This window comes from Carcharodon carcharias, chromosome 2, assembly GCF_017639515.1.
Source record: "Carcharodon carcharias isolate sCarCar2 chromosome 2, sCarCar2.pri, whole genome shotgun sequence".
Taxonomy (NCBI): Eukaryota; Metazoa; Chordata; class Chondrichthyes; order Lamniformes; family Lamnidae; genus Carcharodon; species Carcharodon carcharias.
This window is the reverse complement of record NC_054468.1, coordinates 102,605,613-102,627,411: the sequence shown is the minus strand read 5'-3', so window position 1 is coordinate 102,627,411 and position 21,799 is coordinate 102,605,613. Positions and strand designations below refer to the sequence as shown.

At 42.9% G+C, this 21,799-nt stretch overlaps 1 protein-coding gene across 3 annotated transcripts in view; it reads right to left on the bottom strand.

Annotated features, from left to right (window-relative positions):
* Nucleotides 1-21,799, bottom strand: part of ryk (receptor like tyrosine kinase) — a 376,084-nt gene that overhangs the window by 214,595 nt on the left and 139,690 nt on the right. For all 3 annotated transcript variants that reach the window (XM_041182702.1, XM_041182703.1, XM_041182704.1), the window contains one exon: nt 2,846-2,990. In XM_041182702.1, the coding sequence (XP_041038636.1) occupies nt 2,846-2,990 (145 nt within the window). The remainder of the gene's footprint in view (nt 1-2,845; nt 2,991-21,799) is intronic.

Below are 21,799 nucleotides of genomic sequence, written 5' to 3'. Positions count from 1 at the left end.
GAGAATCTAACTATCGCCCTTTGATGTTCAATGGCATTACCATCACTGAATCGACCACTAACAACACCCTGGGGGTTACCAGAAACTGAACTGGATGAGCCATATAAATACTGTGGCTACACGAGCAGTTCAGAGGCTAGGAATCCAGTGATGAGTAAATAACCTCCTGACTCCCCAAAGTCTGTCCACAAGGTACAAGTCAGGAGTGTGATAGAATACTCTGCACTTGCCTGGATGAATGCAGCTCCCACAACACTCAAGAAGCTCGACACTGTCCAGGACAAAGCAACCTGCTTGATTGGCACCCCTTCCACAAACATTCACTCCTCCATCATCAACGCACAGTGGCAGTGTATACCATCTACAAGGTGCACTGCAGGAATTCACCAAGGCTCCTTAGACAGCACCTTCCAAACCCATGACCACTACCACCTAGAAGGGCAAGGGCAGCAGACAGATGGGAACATCACCACCTGGAAGTTCCCCTCCAAGTCACCAACTATCCTGACTTGGAAATATATCGCAGTCCTTCACTGTCACTGGTTCAAAATCTTGGAACTCCCTCCCTAACAGCACTGTGGGTGTACCTACACATGGACTGCAGCAGTTCAAGAAGGCAGCTCACCACCACCTTCTCAAGGGCAACTTGGGATTGGCAATAAATGCTGGCCCAGCCAATGAAGCCCACATCCCATGAATGAATTAAAAAACCCATCTGCTTCACTAATGTCCTTTTAGAAAGGAAATCTGTGATCCTTACCTGGTCTGACCTACATTTGACACCAGGTCCATGGTGGTGAACTCTTAACTGCCCTCTGAAATGGCCTAGCAAGTCACTCAGTTGTATCACTCTTCTAAAAAGTCAATAAAAAGTAATGAAACATGGCAGAATACCTGGCGCTGACCTAGGCACCGGAAACGACAATGGCAAAAGCAACCCTGTCGAACATGCAAAGTCCTCCTTGTTAACATCTGGAGATTAGTGCCAGAATTGGGAGAATTGTCTCACAGACTAGGCAAGCAACAAGGTAGTCATACCTTACAATGTCCCAGACATCATCCCACCGGCAAGACAGACCCAGCAGAGGTGGAGGCACAGTGGTATACAGTTGAGAAGAAGGTGCCCTGGGAGTACTCAATCTAACTCTAGACCCCATGAAGCCTCATGGCATCAGGTCAAACAAGGGCAAAAAATCTCCTGCTGATTATCACTTACCATCCCCTCTCAGCTGATGAATCAGTGCTCCCCATAACAAAAATAGAATTACCCGGAAAAACTCAGCAGGTCTGGCAGCATCGGCGGAGAAGAAAAGAGTTGACGTTTCGAGTCCTCATGACTCTTCGACAGAACTGGAGGGTCATGAGGACTCGAAACGTCAACTCTTTTCTTCTCCGCCGATGCTGCCAGACCTGCTGAGTTTTTCCAGGTAATTCTGTTTTTGATTTGGATTTCCAGCATCCGCAGTTTTTTTGTTTTTATCTCAGTGCTCCCCATGTTGAACACCACTTGGAGGAAGCACTGAAGGGGGCTAGGGCGCAGAATGTACTCTGGGTGGGGGTGTTCAATGTCCATCAGCAAGAGTGGCTCAGCAGCACCACCACCGAGCAGGCTGAGTCCTAAAGGACATAGCTGCTAGACTAGATCTGTGGCAGGTGGTGAGGGAGCCAACAAGAGAGAAAAACATACTGGACCTCATCCTCACCAACCTACCTGCCACAGATGCATCTGTCCATGACAGTATCAGTAGAAGTGACCACCGCAGAATCTTTGTGGAGACAAAGTTCTGTCTTCACATTGAGAATACCCTCTCATCATGTTATGTGGCATTACCACCGTGCTAAATGGGATAGATTTCAAACAGATCTAGCAACTTAAGACTGGGCATCCATGAGGCGCTGTGGGCCATCAGCAACAGCAGAACTGTTCTCAATCACAATCTGTAACATCATGGCCCAGCATATCCTCCACTCTACCGTTACCACCAAGCCAGGGGATCAACACTGGTTCAATAAAGAGTTCAGGAGGGCATGCCAGCAGCAGCACCAGGCATACATAAAAATGAGGTGTCAACCAGGTGAAGCTACAACACAGGACTACTTGTGTGCCAAATAGCATAAGCTGCAAATGATAGACAGAACTAAGCAGGTCCACAACCAATGGATCAGATCTAAGCTCTGCAGTTCTGCTCCTTAGGCAGCACCTTCAAAACCCACGACCTCTACCATCTAAAGGACAATGGCAGCAGACAAATGGGAACTCTACCATCTGGAAGTTCCCCTCCAAGCCATTCACCATCCTGACTTGGAAATATATCGCTGTTCCTTCACTGTCGCTGGGTCAAAATCCTGGAACTCCCTCCCTAACAGCACTGTGGGTGTACCTACACCACATGAACTTCAGCGGTTCAAGAAGGCAGCTCACCATCACCTTGTCAAGGGCAATTAAGGATAGGCAATAAATGTTGGCCTAGCCATCAATGCCCACATCCCACAAATGAATAAAAACAATTACCTTTGACAAAGATGTAATGGACCTAAAACAATCTCTCCTGACTCCCACCATCTATTTTGCTCCACCCCCTCTTAAACAGTATGAAGTCTATCACATTTCTATTTCTCTTTAGCTCTGAAGTTATACAGGCTCAGAACATTAACTCTGTTTCTCTGTCCACAGATGCTGCCAGAATTGTTGAGTTTTTCCAGCATTTTCAGTTTTTATTACATTACGTACTATATCGTAAATGAGATTTGTCTACTATATTAAATCATATTTCCATTTAAAAATTGAAACGCACATCATAATGCATGCCTTCGGAAATCATACATTAAACTGAAAGCCACTCACCTATCATCGAGTTCCACTCTTTTCATGCTGTGCAGGTGCAGAACGGCCAGTATTATTGCCACCAAGAATATGACTGCACAGCAAACTCCAACGCTGATGTAGAACACACGGGTGGAGGTAGTGGGTGCTGTGTGTACAGCATCAACTGTTAGGAAGCCAAGCACAAAGATGGAATTTGAAACTGCCTCCATTTATAATAAGAGAGCATCAAAATAGATTTGTAATTGGTAGGTCTTGTTTAACAAACGTAATTGGATTTTTTACAGGAAGTAACTAAAGTACTAGACAGGGGAATAAGTATGGATGTAGTTTATTTGGGGTTCCAGAAGGCATTCAATAATGTTGTTCTTGCCACTAACATTAAAGTTTGCGGAATAAAAGGTGAATTATTGACCGAGTTAGGAGATTGGTTATGTCGTAGAAGACAGACAGCAAGGATGGTGTGAATGTATTGAATTGGAAGGAACTGGCGAGTGGTGTCCTACAAGGAGCTGTGTTGTGCTGCAAGTTTATATTTAAAGACGTAATTAGCACAAGAGAGAGTCATATACCTACGTTTGACGAATTCAAGGACATTGGTGGCACAGTAATAGTGTAGACAGGGTTTTAACATTACCTTGATAGTTTTGCTCACTCACTTAATTTATGCCAGATGGACTTCAATGCAACCAAGTGTAATGTCATTCCTTTTGGGCCAAAAAGGATAAATCGGCGTGTTTTTTTTAAATGACAAAAGGCTAAGAAAAATGGCAGTTTAAGGGGTTTAGAGGTCATGTGTACAAATCACTAAAATATAGTCAGGTACAAAAAGCAATTGAACGGAATGTAGGCCTTTCTTACTCGAGGGGTAGAATATAAAATTGGCGGAAGCACTGCTGCAGATATACAAAGCCCTGATTAAACTAAATCTGGAGAACATTGAACAATCTGGTCACCACACCTTAGAATGGAAATGTTGGCCTTTGAAGGAGTGCAGATCAATTTACTGAACACTGCCAGGGTTCCAAGGGTTAAAATATAAGGAGACATTACATTAAATAAGCTTGTATTCCTGAAAATATAAAAAGGTTACATGGTGGTTTGATTGAGGCTTTTTGGAATTTCAAAAGGAATGAATGGAGGAAAATTTTGCTGCTGGTGGGGGATTCTAGGACAAGGGGACATCAGAGCTAACCTATTCAAGACAGAAGTTAGGCAGCATTTCTACTCACAAAGGGTAGTAAAAGGTGTGGAAATCACCCCCACAAGTAGTAGTAGATGCTAGCTCAATTTAGTAATTTTGTAAAGAACATATCTTTTTGTTTCTGTTGGACTGTGAATTAAAATTACAATGACTGCAGTTTGAAGGACATGTTTACTGGAACAGTGCAAGGGATATATACAATGCTGCTGTCCTGGGACAGAGTGTGCCATGAAAGACAGGATGGTGCTGAGGAGAAGGCTGGTCTGATGGGGGGGGCTGCCTGGCAACATTTTAATTGGCTCCTGACCAGGTGACCAGGGTTTGTGTGAGAGCAGTGCAGCAGAATAGCTCCTAGCCTGGAAGAAAAATGACCTAAAACCTCTCTCTCCTGTATGTATAAAACTCTAGTAATTCTACAATAGCTAACTAGCTTTTTCTCCTCATACCTCTATAACCTGCTCTCTCTGAAAACCCCAGTCAAGGGGCAAAGAGGAAAAATCACCATTAGAGACACTAAAAGGCAAGTGCTCAACCAGTGAACGAAATACTGAAGTGCTGGAAGACCACCTTATGTCATTAATAAAGAACTGAAAGGAATTTGCAAGGCATTGATCAAAATCAACCCATCGAATCATGTACTCCAGAATTGGTGCTATTGAACTGTTTTATCTCATCCTTAAAATCCATGTTTTTGTGAGTTTTATATGTCTTGTATGTGTGTACACAGGGATTTTAGGTTATAGAGTTTGAAATTAGCAGCTGATATTTCTTTTTTTTGCCACTGGTTAAAGACAATTTGTTCAATAAACAATTATTTATTAAGTTTACAAACCTGGTGCTTTTGTATTCTGTTAACCTAAATTAAACAACTAGGTGGGTTGGTCAAACTTTTTCACATTTGTTGTGGCTCTGGGAGCAGTGGGGCTTGATATTACAGCGCACTATCCCCAGTGAGTCATGACAAAATTTGGGGGCTTGACCAAGATATTTTGGAACAAAAAACAACGATGATTTGGGTGCAGATTTAGTAAGTAATAAAAGCTAAAAGGAAACACCAGGTCTGTACTGTCAAAAATAAGATGGCGCTGGAAACTGCTAAAGTTTTCCTACAAGTGGGAGAGATGTCCCTGACAATTTTACAAGGGATCCCAAAAGCCAGCTTAATTGAATTAGCAAATAAATTAAGAGTAGGATTGCTTGCCAAAGCTAAGAAGGCTAAGATAATCGAAAAGATGGCAGTATTTGAAATTGGAAGGAATGCCTGAGAGACTGACTTCTCCAAGTGGTTCATTAGAATAGGTTCAAATTCCGTTGCAAATAAAAGCATTGGAACTAGAGGCAGCAGAAAAAGAAGAGGAAAGAGAAAGAGCAAAGGGAACTGGCAGAAAGGACAGAGATAGAAAAAGAAAATGGAGGAGAGAGACTACTTCAAAGGGAGTTAGAAATGGAGAAACAAACTTGAAAAGAAAAGAACAGAAAAAGAAAAAGAGAAAGAAAGAGAAAGAATTCCAGCTTAAAATGCTGGCAGTTAAAAAAGAGACACCAGTAGGTGAGGCAGGACTTATTTCCAGATCACAACCCAGTGGGGAGGTATTTATATGCGTACAAGCTCTACCAAAATTTGAGGAATGGGATGTTGAAGCATTCTTTATTTCATTTGAGCAAATAGCTAAACCGATGAGGGCCAAAGGAAAACTGGACATTGCCCATGCAGAGAAAAGTGACAGGTAGAGCACAGGAAATTTATGCTTCACTGTCAGAGGAGATTCCTAGGGATTATGATGTGGTGAAAAAGGTCATTTTGAGTGCACATGAATTGGTCCCTGAAGCATACAGACAAAAATTTCAAAGTTTAAGGAAACAACCTGGGCAAACTTATATTGAATTTGAAAGGGTTAAGGCAAAGTAGTTCTGACAGGTGGATACGAGCATAAGGAGTTGAAACTGCCTGTGGAGTTCTTAGAGAGACCTTGGGAGAATTTAAAAACTCCCTACCTTCTGTAATAAGAACCCATGTTGAAGATCAATTGTTGCAACTGCTAGACAGGCAGCAGTAATGGCTGATGATGATGAGTTGATCCATAAAACTAAAACTTTTTACCATCACTCTCATAAATTTGAAAAGGTCAGAAAGTGGGAGAGTGGAAGGAAGGCAAGTAGCCAGCGTAAAGAATGAATAGCTGAGGATACCTTGAGATCTCCTCCCCAGATCAGGAAGAAAGGTACTGAGGGTGGAGGTGAAACTCAAAGGCCTCAGTGTTTCCATTGTAATAAAGTGGGACACATTCATCCATGTTTTTGTGTGTCTTATGTGCCTTGTTTGTGTGTTTATATAGAGATTTAAGAAGGGGTAGAGCTTAGGTTGTAAAGTTAGAAATTAGCAGTTCATTATTCTTTCCTTTGTCACTGGTTAAAGACAATTTGTTCAATAAGAACAAAGAAAATTACAGCACAGGAAAAGGCCCTTCGGCCCTCCAAGCCTGCGCCAATCATAATGCCCGTCAACTAAAACATTTTGCACTTCCGGGGTCCGTATCCCTCTATTCCCATCCTATTCATGTATTTGTCAAGCTGCCTCTTAAACACAACTATCGTACCTGCTTCCACCATCTCCTCTGGCAGTGAATTCCAGACACTCACTACCCTCTGCATAAAAACCTTGCCCCGCACATCTTCTCTATAGTTTTCTCCTCTCACCTTAAATTTATGTCCCCTAGTAATTGACTCTTTCATCCTGGGAAAAAGCTTCTATCAACTCTGTCCATGCCACTCATAATTTTGTAAACTTCTATCAAGTCGCCCCTCAATCTCAGTCACTCCTGTGAGAACAATTCGAGTTTCTCCAACCTCTCTTCATAGCTAATAACCTCCAGACCAAACAGCATCCTGGTAAACCTCCTCCACATCGCCTCCATATCCTTCTGGTAATGTGGCGACCAGAATTGCACGCAATAATCCAAATGTGGCCTAACCAAGGTTCTATACAGCTGCAACATGACTTCCCAGCTTTTATACTCAATACCCCTGCCAATGAAGGCAAGCATGCCATATGCCTTCCTGACTACATTATCCACCTGCGTTGCCACTTTCAGTGACCTGTGGACCTGTACACCCAGATCCCTCTGCCCGTCAATGCACTTAAGGGTTCTGCCATTTACTGTATAATTCCTGCCTGTATTAGACCTTCCAAAATGCATTACCTCGCATTTGCCCGGATTAAACTCCATCTGCCATTTCTCCGCCCAAGTCTCCAACCGATCTATATCCCGTTGTATCCTTTGACAATCCTCTTCACTATCTAAAACTCTTCCAACCTTAGTGTCGTCTGCAAACTTACTAATTAGCCCAGTTACATTTTCCTCCAAACCATTTATTTATACTACAAACAGCAAAGGTCCCAGCACTGATCCCTGCGGAACTCCACTCGTCACACCTCTCCATTCAGAAAAGCACCCTTCTACTGCTACCCTCTGTCTTCTATGACCAAGCCAATTCTGTATCCATCTTGCCAGCTCACCTCTGATCCTGACTTTACCTTCTGTACCAATCTGCCATGACGGACCTTGTCAAAGGCCTTACTGAAATCCATGTAGATAACATCCACTGCCCTTCCATCGTCGATCATCTTTGTTACTTCCTCCAAAAACTTGATCAAGTTAGTGAGACACAACCTCCCCTTCACAAAACCATGCTGCCTCTCACTAATACGCCCATTTGCTTCCAAATGGAAGTAAATCCCGTCATGAAGAATCTTCTCCAAAAATTTCCATTCCACTGACGTAAGGTTCACCGGCCTGTAATTTTCTGGATTATCCCTGCTACCCTTCTTAAACAATGGAACAACATTGGCCATTCTCCAGTCCTCTGGGACCTCACCCATAGCCAGTGAGGATACAAAGATTTCTGTCAAGGCCCTAGCAATCTCCTCCCTTGCCTCCCTCAGTACTCTGGGTAGATCCCATCTAGCCCTGGGGACTTATCCACCTTAATATTCTTCAAGATGCCTAACACCTCCTCTTTTTTGATCTCAACATGATCCAGGCCATCTACACACTCTTCCCTAGACAAATCGACCGCTAAGTCCTTCTGTTTGGTGAATACTGATGAGAAGTATTCATTTAGTATCTCTCCCATTTCTTCTGGCTCCACACAGATTCCCACCTCTGTCCCTGATTGGACCTACCCTCTCCCTGATAAATGGTTATTTATTTATTAAGTTTACAAACATAGTGCTTGTATTTTGTTAACCTAGGTTAAACAATTAAACAATTAGGTGGGTTGATCAAACTTTGGAAAGTAGCAGGGCTTGATATTGCAGCTCACTATCTCCAGTGAGTCGTTACAATTTTAAAATCTGATAGATTTCTGCTAGCTAAGGATATTAAGGGATATGGAGCCAAGATGAGTAGATGGAGTTAGGATACAAATCAGCCATGATCTCACTGAATGATGAAACAGACTCAAGGGGCTGAATGACCTACTCCTGGTCCTATGTTGCCTAGTTCTTGAGAAAAAGGCTGTAAGAGACTAGGCTGACAATGGGCTTCACAATGAAATTTTAGTTGTTAAATTGACCATAGGAGAAATTCTTATGTAAAAAATGTCAAAAAGCAAGAAATCATTAAAACATGTTTTAAACAGGTTTTCCATTCACTTTTTCTATGTTTTTTGTGAAAACTGAGTGAAGATAATATTGCCAAAATTACCACCTTGGAGGAATATTTGGAAGATGAAATAACTCTCCCAGTCGAAAGGGCAAGATTACCAATGCACCTTCAAATAATGTCCATTATGAGTGCATTCCAACCATCGTTTATTAGTAATCACTCCAACTCAGTTTATTTCAACAGACAGGGCTGATTAAACCAGTTTTTGACAGCATAAACTTACACCATAACAATAACAGTGAATATATTAGAAAAGTAACTAATTGTTATTTAAATTACAGGATATTTCATAACATTTCAGGATTCAGAGAATAAAGTATTTGGGCCAGAATCCATCAACCGTAGAGTAACAGCAAGAAGGTGGGATGCTGTAGCACATACTAATTAAGAATAGGTACCAAAGAAGCTGGCTTGTGGTGAACCTGAGATAGTTGAAAGCATAGTGTGCAGGGATGTACAAAGGGGAGGAGCAGAGAGGAGACTGAAGTTCAGAGCAGAGTGAGAGAATACATCAGGGCTTAATGGAACAGGAGAGAAAAAAAAACAAAGTATAATATCTTTCTATGCTTAGAATACACTGAACAGGCTTGCTAGCAAAATTGAAGTCCATGGGATAAGAGAGGCAAGAGCAGCATGGATACAAAATTTGCTGAGAAATGGAAAGCAGGGTAGTAGTGAATGGTTGTTTTTTCGGACCAGAGGGAGGTATACAGTGGAATTCGCCAGGGGTCACTACTAGGACTACTGCTGTTCTTAACGTACATTAACGACTTCAACTTGGAGGCACAGGATACAATTTCAAAATCTGCGTATGAGACAAAACTTGGAAATGTGGTAAATAATGAGGAAGAAAGTAGTAGATTTCAAGAGTTCAGAGGCTTGTGGAATAGGCAGACAAATGGGCAGATGAAATTCAATGTAAAAACAGTGCAAGCTAAATGTATTTTGGCCCTGAGTCCATCATGATGCCTCAACAGCTGTTGATTCACTAATTCACACCAACTCCATCACCTTTAATGCCCATTGGCCCCACCAGAACTATTGCCTCATTGCTCCCCCAGTATACTTCTTCATGTCCACTCGCTGAAATCCAAGGGACACGGACTTGAATATCTTTGGTAAAAAATTTATTTTAATCATTCATCACCAGATCTGGTTAGACCACTCAAAGCATGATTGGGCTAAGCTCTCTCTTTCTCTAAAACTGCCTGTTGTTTAAAGATCATCTAAGAAGCCAAAGATAACCATAGTAGATAGTGGCTTGTATTTGCTATTAACCTTCTTAATGCACCCTCCACCGCCATCTCCACCCTCACCTCCAACAATAAGCTCATGGAATTTTTTGTTACAGAGATCGAGTCCAGCTGAATCAGTTGTCTCTGCAGCTCCCCTCCTTCTTCTAGCCCACCAGGCTTAACTTTCTCTAAGCTTCCTCCTTGCCCTAACCTTAAATACACACGTTTCTCTAGTTTATTTTGAAGTAGCACGGAGTACTGCTTAAGTTTAAAAGAAGGAGAGGTGATTTTTTTTTTAATTTGTTCATGGGATGGGGACCTCGCTGACTTGGCCAGCAGTTATTGCCCAGCCCTAATTGCCCTTGAGAACTGAGTGGCTTGCTATGCCATTTAAGAGTCAACCACATGTAGCTGTAGGTCTGGAGTCACATGTAGGCCAGACCACACAAGGACATTAGTGAACCAGATAGGTTTTTATAACAATGATTTCATGATCATCATTTGACTTTTTTTTACTTCCAAATTTCACCATCTGCCATGGTGGGATTCGAACTGGGGTCCCCAGAGCGTTACCCTGGGTCTCTGGATTACAAAGAGATAAAAACAAAAAACTGCAGATGCTGGAAATCCAAAACAAAAACAGAATTACCTGGAAAAACTCAGCAGGTCTGGCAGCATCGGCCGATGCTGCCAGACCTGCTGAGTTTTTCCAGGTAATTTGTCTCTGGATTACAGTCCACTAGGCCACTGCCTCCTCATGTTTCATGAAACATAAAAGATTCTGAGAGGATTTGATAGGGTAGATGCTGAGAGGATGTTTTTCCTCATCGGGGAATCTAAAACTAGGGGACACAGTTTAAAAGTAAGGGGTCTCCTATTTAAGACCGAGATGAGGAGATTTTATTTCTCTCAGAGGGTCTTTAGTCTTTGGAACTCTTTTCCCCAGAGAGCAGTGGAGGCTGCTGGGTCACTGAATTTATTCAAGGCACAGTTAGACAGATTTTTGATCAACAAGGGAGTTAAGGCTTTCGGGGGGGCGGGGGCAGATAGGAAAGTGGAGTTAAGGATGCTACTGAATGGCAGAGCAGGCTCGAGGGGCCAAGTAGCCTACTCCTGCTCCAATTTCTTACAATCTTATGATTCTACAAAGTACTAAACTCAGGAAAATTGGCGATTGATGGAAGAGGTGCTGCTCTGGTTTTTAAAAAACAAAACAAAAACAAATGTGGTCTAAGAAAGAGGAGCAGACAGCGAGGTCTGAGAGCTGAGGTCGAGGCATTAATTAAAATTAATAGTTTATACAAGGTCTTAACTAGATTATAAAAAAGGAAGAGAGTTTTTTTTTAAGGTCATGGATGGAGCAGCTAAGACTTGTTGCTTGCAACTCCTGCGCCATGTGGGAACTTCAGGCATCTTGGAGGGGTGGGGGGCATGCATTTCAACAGTGTCTCTGGGTGCTTCATCTCGAGCTTAAACTCAGGATTCCTGAGCCCAAGGGGCAGCTGGAGCCACTGCAGACCATCAGGGATGATGGAAGTTTCCCTGATCATATGCTCCAGGAGGTGGGCACCTCACAGGCCGAGATTAAATGATAGTAGATGGATGGCCATTTGGAAGAGCTGGAAGTGCAGGAGTCTTTGGGGAGTTTGCCAATCTGAAACCAGTCCTCAGCTCTGGAGACTGCTTGGAGTGATAACAACTTGAAGAAGTGCAGCCCAGACCATGGCACCAATGGGCAAAGAGTAGAAATGTAGTCTGTTGCAATCCCCATGGGGAAACCATAAACCAAAATAACCAAATTATTGACTAGCCCCCAGAATGAAGAAATTACCAACATGATTTCACTTTTTGTGCCTTTTACTTTAACACAAATCAGAACCAATGCAAATTACATATGAATTAACAGGCAACTGTACTTCAAATACAAAGATAAATTTCACTTGAAATAGTTGATACAACTAAGATACGTCTTACACAACCACAAGCATTCACATTACTTCCTGCACAAATGTGGCACCAGGTACAATCGGCATATGCCTTTCCAACTTGGCCTCTGGTATGCAGGATCTCTCATTTTCCCACTCAAAAGATTCAGCTCTTGGGTCGTGTTCACTGCCAGCTGTATTGCATCCAAGGTCTCCAGGTACCGTTAGGCACACATCAACGAACCATCTCTCACTCGGGTCACATCGATCTTCATGGTGTAGCTTTCCAGAGTCCCTTTTCAATTGACTAACCAACAATTTCCAGTTCACAATCTGGTCTTGATACAAACTCTTAGCTCCTTCACATGCCTGAGCTATTCATCCCGCTTTTAGGATCAAGTCCCTTTTGGTTAGGTGTCACGTTGCTTCCCTAAGAGCTTCTGGAATTCTATTTCTCTTTTCACAGAAAGCTGACCTTTTTGTAGAGAGCTCAGCTTGTTCCTGAGCATACCAAGAGGTTGATAATGGTGTCCTGCTGTAGCATTTTGTGTCCTCATCTGGGTGCTGATCACCTTCTGCCTTTAGCTCTCCTTTGTGTCTGCTAGCCACATGGCTTCTGGTCTTAACTTCCTTCCTGTGACACTGCTTTCAGGTCAAGAGTCACCAGGCCACATGGACTAGTATTTCTTATTACCCAAGAAAATTACAATTGATCTGTTTACTCTTGATGCAAATTCTTAAAAGTATATACATTGTTAAAAAAAACAATTACAGATTCCAGAGACATTTTAAAGAAATTATAAAGCTTCTGGGTCAAAGATCGCTATAAGTTGTTACTGGAGATTCTATAGTTAGAGGTGCAGACAAGTGGCTCTGTAACCATCATCATGGGTCTCACATGGTGTGTTGCCTCCTGGTGTCAGGGTAAAGGATATGACAAGAAGGGTGCAGAATATCCTGCAGGGGAAGGGAGTGAACCAGAAGTTGAGGTACGTCAGTACCAATGACATAGCTAGGGCAAGTATTGGGATCCTATGGTCAGAACTTCAGGAGCTAGGGAGGAAGCTAAAAACTAGAACCTCAAAGGTGGTAATCTCTGAATTGATTCCAGTGCCACATGCTAGCGAGAGTATGAATAGTAATATAGGGAAGATCGTTTCCCCAGAGAGCATGGAGGCGTGGCTTGAGGCACGGGGCAGGAAAGTCATCTTCAGAATCTTGCGGCATTGGGACCAGCTGTGGGGCATGAGGCACCTATTGAAAGGGAACAGGTTGCACCTCAACAAGACTGGTCCTTGAGGGCAGATACATTAGTATGGTGGAGAGGGTTTAAACTAAATTGACAGGGGGAATGGGTACCAGCAGATAGAAATAGAAAAAAGGAATAACGTGAATATGTTGGAGAGAAGCAAATAGTGCCATAATAGATAGGAGCAAATCAATGAGGACCACAAGGAATACAAAACACAGGCTTAAAATGCATATATGTAAATGCACAAAACATGGTGAATAAGGGGAGGCTGAGCTACAAGCACAAATCGCCACGTGGGAATATAATGTAGTGGAAATAATGGAAGCATAGCTTTAAAAAGGGCAGGACTGGGTGCTTGATAATACGGACTGAAAATGTTCAGAAAAGATAGGAAAGGAGAAAAGGGGGATAGGGTGGCAATGCTGATTAAGGAAGACATTGTAGTCTTTGAAAAAGAGGATGTCTTTGAGGAGCAAAGACAGCGATCCGGATTTTCGTCACAATGGACAACCTGCTAGACTTGGTTCTGGGGAATGTGCTTGGCCAAGTAGATTAAGTGTCAGTCAGAAAACCTTTAGGAGACAGTGGTCATTTTATCATAAGGTTTAGGCTGACTATGCAAAAGGACAAAGTATAATCTAGAGTAAAAATAATTAACTGGGGAAAAGCCAACTTCAATGCAGTAAGAACAGATCTGGACCGAATAAACTAGAATCAAAGGTTGGCAGGAAAAATGGTTGCTGATCAATGGGCTACCTTCAAAGAAGATATAGATCGGGCACAATCAATGTATATTATATACCTTTCTCATAGTCATTGACTATTCTCAAAAGAGAAAGGTGGGGCAAACAAATCCAGAATGCCCTGGATAACAAAAGCGATAGAAATTAAGATAAAGAAAGAGAAAATATGCTTATGACATATGTCAGGTAGGAGATATAATTGAGAAACAGCTGAATATGGAAGGTTCAGAGAGGAGGTGAAAAAGCATTAAGAGAAGCAAAGGAGGAGTACGAAGAGAGACTGGCAGTCAGCAAGGTTGGTAAGAAGAGAATAGAGCTGATTAGGGACATGGAAGCATGGGCATAGCTGAGGTATTAAATGAATATTTCGCATCTGTCTTTACCGAGGAACAAGATGCTATTCAGGCCATGGTGAAAGAGGAGATAATTCAGACAATGGAACGATTTACAATTGATAGGGTGGTATTGGATAGGCTGTCTGTACTTAAAGTTGATATAAAAGGGTATAAAGATAAGCCCAGCAATTACAGGAAAGGCAGTTTAATTTCAGCGGTGGGAAATCTAGAAACAATAATTCCGGACAAAATTAAAAGTCACATGAAGAAATGTAGGTTAATTAAGGAAAGTCAGCATAGATTTCTTGAGTGAAAATCATGTTTAACTAACTAACTTGCTTTTGTGAAGAGGTAACAGAGAGAGTTGATGGAGCCAATGCTGTTGATGTGGTGTACATGGAGTTTCAAAAGGCGTTTGATATAGTGCCACACAACTGACTTGTGAGCAAAGTTATAGCTCATGGAATAAAAGGGACAATAGCAACATCGATACAAAATTGGCTGGGTGACAGAAAACAGAACAGTGGATAGTGATGTTTTTTGGACTGGAGGAAGGTTTGTAGTGGAGTTCCACAGGAGTCACTGTTGGGACCCTTGCTTTTCCTGATATACATTAATGACCTAGATCTTGGTGTACAGGGCACAATTTCAAAACTTGCAGATGTACAAAATTGGAAGCTTTGTGGACTGTGAGGAGAATAGTATCAAACTTCAAAAGGATTTGGACAAGTTGGTGGAATGGGCAGACAGGTGGCAGGTGTAGTTCAATACAGAGAAATGCAAAGTGATTCATTTTGGTAGGAAAAACATGGAGACACAATGTAAAATAAAAGGTGCAATTCTAGATGGGGTGCAGGAGCAGAATGACCTGAATCTATACGTGCATAAATCATTGAAGATGGCAGGACAGGTTGAAAGCGCGGTTACTAAAGCATACAGTATCACAGGTTTCATTAATAGTGTTTTGAGGAAGTTTCACTTACTCTTATGAGTGACTTGGAGATGGTCAGTGTATAGTTTTTCTTGAAACTATTTATTTACACTATTTACAAACACCTCATGGTAAGTACATTATTCTCTGGACACAGACAGTTCTGTGTCTTGCTCTTTTGGAGCCCCCTGGGCATCTGACCCTGATGACATGCTTACATTATCATTGTCTGATTAACATAATCATTAACCTTTTACTCAACATCTCCCCCCAAGTATAATCTCAAGTTGTTAAATTATTTTGTTAAACTATTTACATTCCCATCATCTCCCCACAAAGTTGTAACCTCATAGGTAGAGCCTATCTGGTGCTTTCAAGACTCTGCCTGATCCTGTCTTGAGTATTCTTGGTTGAGGGTGCTGGTCCAAGCTCAATTCCTGGTCTCATCACTTCTGGGGTTGTTTGCAGTAGAGTCCTTCTCATCAGTCCCATCATGGTAATGCTGGAACAATTGTCTCCTTGCGGCTTCTAAGGGTAACAGAGCCTGTTTTTATCAGAGAACTCCCAAGTGGTGTTTTTACAAGGTACGATCACGGCTTCTTAGCTTGTTCTATGAATATACCTTCTGCTCAACTGTCTCCTATCTGCACCTTTTACCAAGATTCTAACATGGGTAGTGTTCCCATTTTATGCTGGTGATTATACCAACTGGATTGTTGCTCATAGTGTGTTTGCTCGTGACATCTTACTCAGTGATGGTCTTTTTGTAATGAAGGAAGTTGGGTCTTTAGCCTTCTCCCCATCAGCAGTTCTGCTGGCAAAAAGCCATTAATTAATGGAGTTGCCCTTTAATTGAGTAAGGTTAACTCTAGGTCATCTTGCTTTTCCATCAACATTTTGATGGTTTTTATACCTCTTTCTGCTTCTCCATTAGTCTGTGCATGGTGTGGCGAACCGGTCACATGGTGAATTGTCGGAAATGTTCATTCAAACTGTGGACCATGGTCCGAGCCTACCTCATTCGGAATACCATGGGAGAGTAAATGTGTTTCAAAACTTTTACCACAGCTTTTGCAGTTGTGGTATGGAGTCTGCTGATTTCAACCAGCGACAGTAACAGTCAATGATTATGAGATAGATAGGTCGATTTTTCCTCTGAAGTCAAACAGGTCCATTCCTAGTCTTTGTCAACGTCTGGATGGAAATGTTGATGGTATTAATGGTTCTGTTGGCTCCTGGATGTTGATGGCACAAGTATGGTGCATCAAAATAAATTCTTTTATGGCTTTCACAATTCCCAGCCACCATACTAATGGTTGTGTCCATGTCTACATTTAGTAATGCCTAAATGATCAACACAGAGTTTTCAGAGAACGTCTCCTTGCATTGCTCTTGGGATTACTAGCCTGTCATTGAAGACAAGGTGGTCATCAACAATCATCAGATGTTTTTGTTCTTCATTGCAATGTCTTAACACCTGATTGCTTGGGACATATTCAGGCCAACCACCCTATAAGTATGTTCTGACTTGGCTGCATTGTGTGTGTTTCAGCTGGGCTCGTCTGATCCTCTGGAGTTTGTTTGCAGAGGCTGGTAGGGTACTTTTTATTGAAGAAGAATATGCTTCCACCTCAGAGATGAGCTTCAAGTGATGTACTGTATCCTGTCAACTGTAGCTCTCGACAGTGTGCCAGCAGTTGTCTGACTTTTCCTTGGCATGCACTCTGTCATAGAGTCATAGCGCATGAGTTTTAGCCAGAAACCCTGTATCTTTGGCAACATCTTAGCAATTTCCTTCAAATTCAGGAGTGTAACCAGAGGCTTGTGGTCCGTCTCAATCCTGAATTGTAAGCCCATTAAGTAACCTGAAAATGTTTTGCAGGCCCATGTCGCTGCTGGTGCTTCCTTTTCAATTGTTGCGTAATGGTATGCAGTAGAGGGTCTTTGAATTTATTCAGCAGAGTTTGACAGATTTTTGTTAGTCAAGGGACTCAAATGCTATGGGGGCCAGACAGTAAAGTGGAGCTGAGACCACAACCAGCTCAGCCATGATCTTATTGAATGGTGGAACAGGCTCAAAGAGTCATATGGCCTACTCCTATGTTCTTCAGTCTCTGTCAATGAACTAGAAGCATAATGAACTGCTTTTTTCCTGCCATCCTCTTATATCAGTAGAAGAACAGCTCCAAACCCTAACGCTGATACATCAGTTGCCACTGTAATCGGCAGTTTGGGGTCATAAGGGAGGCAATGGCATAGCAGTATTGTCGCTGGACTAGTAATCCACAGACCCAGGGTAATGCTCTGGGCACTGGGGTTCGAATCCCACCACGGCAGATGGTGAAATTTGAATTCAATAAAAATCTGGAATTAAAAGTCTAATGATGGTCACGCAACCAGTGTCGATTGTTGTTGGAACCCATCTGGTTGACTAATGTCCTTTAGGGAAGGAAACCTGGTCTGGCCTACATGTGACTCCATATTCATCACAACAACAATATGGTTGACTCTTAAATGCCCTCTGAACAAATACATGCCCATGAATGAATTGAAAAAACCAAGGGCAGCTGATTTCCTTCCCTAAAGGACATGACTGAACCTGATGGGTCTTTACAATTGATGATAGTTTCATGGTCTGATTCAATTTAAGCTAAGGAAAGGTAGGTTCCAGTTTTTATTTAAAGTACACAAATAATTTAACTTTTTTTTAACTGTATTTAACTTAAAATAAGGTGTTTTTTTTCAACTAGAGGCATGGCAGGGCAGCTCAGTCCCATGTTATGTACCACCTGCAACATATGGCAAGTTCTAGATGCTCCTTGCACTCTGACTGACCACATGTGCAGGAAGTGCCACCAGCTGCAGCTACTTGAGCTCCGAGTTTCGGAGCTTGAGGGGCAGCTGGAGGCACCGAGGTGCATCCACAAGGCTGAGAGTTTCGTGGATATCATATTTTTAGATGTGGTCACCCCACAGTTTACAGAAGTGAAGACAGAGGGGGAATGGGTGACCATCAGTCAGAAGAAAGATGTCAGGCAGGTAGTCAGGAAATCCCCAGGGTGCATCTCGCTCAAGAACCGTTTCTGTGTTGGAAAACGGTGAGAGTGACGGTTCCTCTGGGGAGTGCAGCCATACTAATGGCACTATCAGTGGTTCAGCTACACGGGAGGGGTGGGGGGGGGGGAAGGAAAAACAGGGGAAGAGCAATAGTGGAAGGAGACTCGATAGTAAGGGGAACAGACAGGCATTTCTGCGGCTGTAGACGTGACTCCAGGATGATACGTTGCCTCCCTGGTGCCAGGGCCAAGAGTGTCACTGAACGGTTGCAGGGAATTCCAAAGGGGGAGGGCAAACAGACCGAGATAGTGGTACATATTGGTACGAATGGCATAGGTACAAAGAGGGATGAGGTCCTGCAAGCAGAATTTAGGGATCTGGGAAACAGATTAAAAAACAGGGCCTCAAAGGTAGTAATCTCTGGGTTTTGTACTAGTGAGTATAGAAATAGGAGGTTAGTCCAGATGAATGCATGACTGGAGAGATGGTGCAGGAGGGAGGGATTTAAATTTCTGGGACATTGGGACCATTTCTGGGAGCGGTGGGATCTGTACAAGGTGGGTTGCACCTGAACTGAAATGTGGCCAATATCCTTGTGGGGACGTTTGCTAGTGCTGTTGGGGAAGGTTTACACTAACTTCGCAAGGGGATGGGGTACTGAGAGGGGCTTCAGCAGGGGGAGATGCACAGCCAAAATTAGAAGAGAGAGCAAGTGAGTCTGAAAGGCATAGAAATTATGGTAGTTAAGGCACAAGGGAGTTTGACAAGGATGGATGGTATTTATTTTAATGCAAGGAGTCTGATGATTAAAGCAGATGAGCTGAGGGCACAAATTAACACATGGAAGTATGTCGTCATTGCTGTCACAGAGACATGGTTGAGAGGGAGGCAGGATTGGCAGCTCAAAATTCCAGGATATAGGGTCTTCAGGTGAGACAGGGGAGGAGGTAAAAGGGGGTGGGGGGGTGGGGGGGGGGAGGTATCACAATATTGATCAAGGAAACAACATCTTAGAGGGTTCCTCAAATTAAGCCATATGGGTAGAACTGAAAAACAAAACAGCAGCAATCACATTGCTGGGATTGCATAGGCCCCCAAACAGTCAGAGAGAAATAGAAGAGCAGATATGCAGGCAAATCTCAGAGAAGTGTAAAAATAATAGGGTAGTAATAGTGGGGGATTACAACTCCCCAACATTAACTGGGTTAGTCATAGTGTGATAGGTTTAGAGGGAGCAGTATTCTTAAAATGCATCCAGGAAAGCTTTTTAAGCCAATACATAGAAGGTCCTACAAGAGAGGGGTTGGCCCTGGACTTAATTTTAGGGAATGAAGCTGGGCAAGTGGTAGCGGTATCAAAGGGGGAGCGTTTTGCAGATAGTGATCATGACTCCATTAGATTCAAGGTTGTTATGGAAAGGGACAAGGATGGACCAGAAATCAGAGTTTGAAATTGAGGAAGGCCGATTTTAATAAGATCAAATGTGATTTGGCCAGAGTGGACTTGGAACAGCTACTTTTAGGCAAATCTGCATCAGAGCAGTGGGACTCATTCAAGAAGGAAATAGGGAGAGTACATGGCCAACATATTCCAGTAAAGACAAAGGGTGACACCAACAAATCCAGGGAACCCTGGATGTCGAGGGATATACAGGATTGGATAAAGAGAAAAAGGGAGGCTTATGGCAGATACCGAGCGCTCAAAACAGCAGAAGAACAAGGGGAATATAGAATATGTAGAGGGGAACTTAAAAAGGAAATTAGGAGAGCAAAAAGGGAGCATGAAAAAACATTGCCAGGTAAAATAAAGGAAAATCCAAAGTTATTTTACAAGTACATTAAGAGCAAGAGGATAACTAGGGAAAGATTGACCAGGTGGTTAACAGTGAGGTTGAGTGTCTTGGGCTACAGGAAGATATCGATGGGATGGTCAAATAAGTGGCAGATGGAACTTAACCCTGAAAAGTATGAGGTGACACACTTTGGAAAGAGTAATTTGACAAGGAAGGATACAATGAACGGCATGGCACTAGGAAGTTCTGAGGAACAAAGGGACCTTGGCGTGTGTGTCCATAGATCTCTGAAGGCAGAAAAGCAAGTTAGTGGGGTGGTGAAAAAGGCATATGGGACACTTGCCTTTATCAATCAAGGCATAGATTACAAAAGCAGGGAGGTCATGTTGGAGTTGTATAGACCCTTGGTGAGGCCACAGCTGGAGTACTGTGTACAGTTCTGGTCGCCACATTATAGGAAGGATGTGATTGCACTGGAGGGGGTGCAGAGGAGATTCACCAGGATGTTGCCTGGGATGAAACATTTAAGTTATGAAGAGGGGTTGGATAGACTTGGGTTGTTTACGGTGGAGCAGAGAAGACTGAGGGGCCACCTGATCGAGGTGTACAAGATTATGAGGAGCATGGACAGGGTGGATAAGGAGCAGCTGTTCCCCTTAGTTGAAGGTCAATCACGAGGGGACATAAGTGCAAGGTGAGGGGCAGAACGTTTAGGGGGGATGTGAGGAAAAACTTTTTGTGATGACGGTCTGGAATGCACTGCCTGGGAGGGTGGTGGAGGCGGATTGCCTCACACCCTTTAAAAAGTACCTGGATGAGCACTTGGCACGTCATAACATTCAAGGGTATGGGCCAAGTGCTGGTAAATGGGATTAGGTAGGTAGGTCAGGTGTTTCTCACATGTCGGTGCAGATTCAATGGGCCGAAGGGCGTCTTCTGCACTGTGATTCTTTGAAGAGTAGGGCCCATTAAGGACCATAGTGATAATTTGTGTATGGAGCCAGAAGATGTAGGTAGGGTTCTAAATGAATACTTTGTGTCGGTGTTCACAGTGAGAGGGACAACATGGGTGTGGAAATCAGATAGAAGGACTGTGATATAATTAAAAAAATTAGAATAGAAAGGGAGGAGGTTCTAAGTGGTCTGGCAGGCTTAAAAGTAGGTAAATCTCCAGGCCCGGATTAAATTTATCCCAGGCTGTTGAGTGAGGAAAGGGTGGAGATAGCAGGGGTGCTGGCAATAATTTTCCATACCTCTCTGGCTATAGGAGAGGTGCCAGAGGACTGGAGGACAGCCAATGTGGTACCGTTATTCAAGAAGGAAGGAAGGGATAAAACAGGGAACTACAGGCCAATCAGTCTAACCCATGTGGTGGGGAAACTATTAGAAGCAATTCTGAGGGACAGAATTAATCTACACTTGGAGAGGCAGGGATTAATCAAGGACAGTCAGCATGGTTTTGTCAAGGGAGGTCATGTCTGACCAATTTGATTGAATTTTTCGAAGAGGTGGCCAGGTGTGTAGATGAGGGAAATGCAGTTGACGTCGTCTACTTGGACTACAGCAAGGCATTTTATAAGGTCCCGCATGAGAGACTGATAACGAAGGTAAGAACCCATGGGATCCAAGGCAATTTGGATTTAGAATTGACTGAGTGGCAGGAAGCAGAGGGTGATGGTCGAGGCGTGTTTTTGTGACTGGATGCTTGTGTCCAGTGGGGTTCCACAGGGATCGGTGTTGGGTCCCTTGCTGTTTGTGGTATATATAAACGATTTAGACTTGAATGTAGGAGGGTTGATCAGTAAGTTCGCAGATGACACAAAAATTAGTGGGG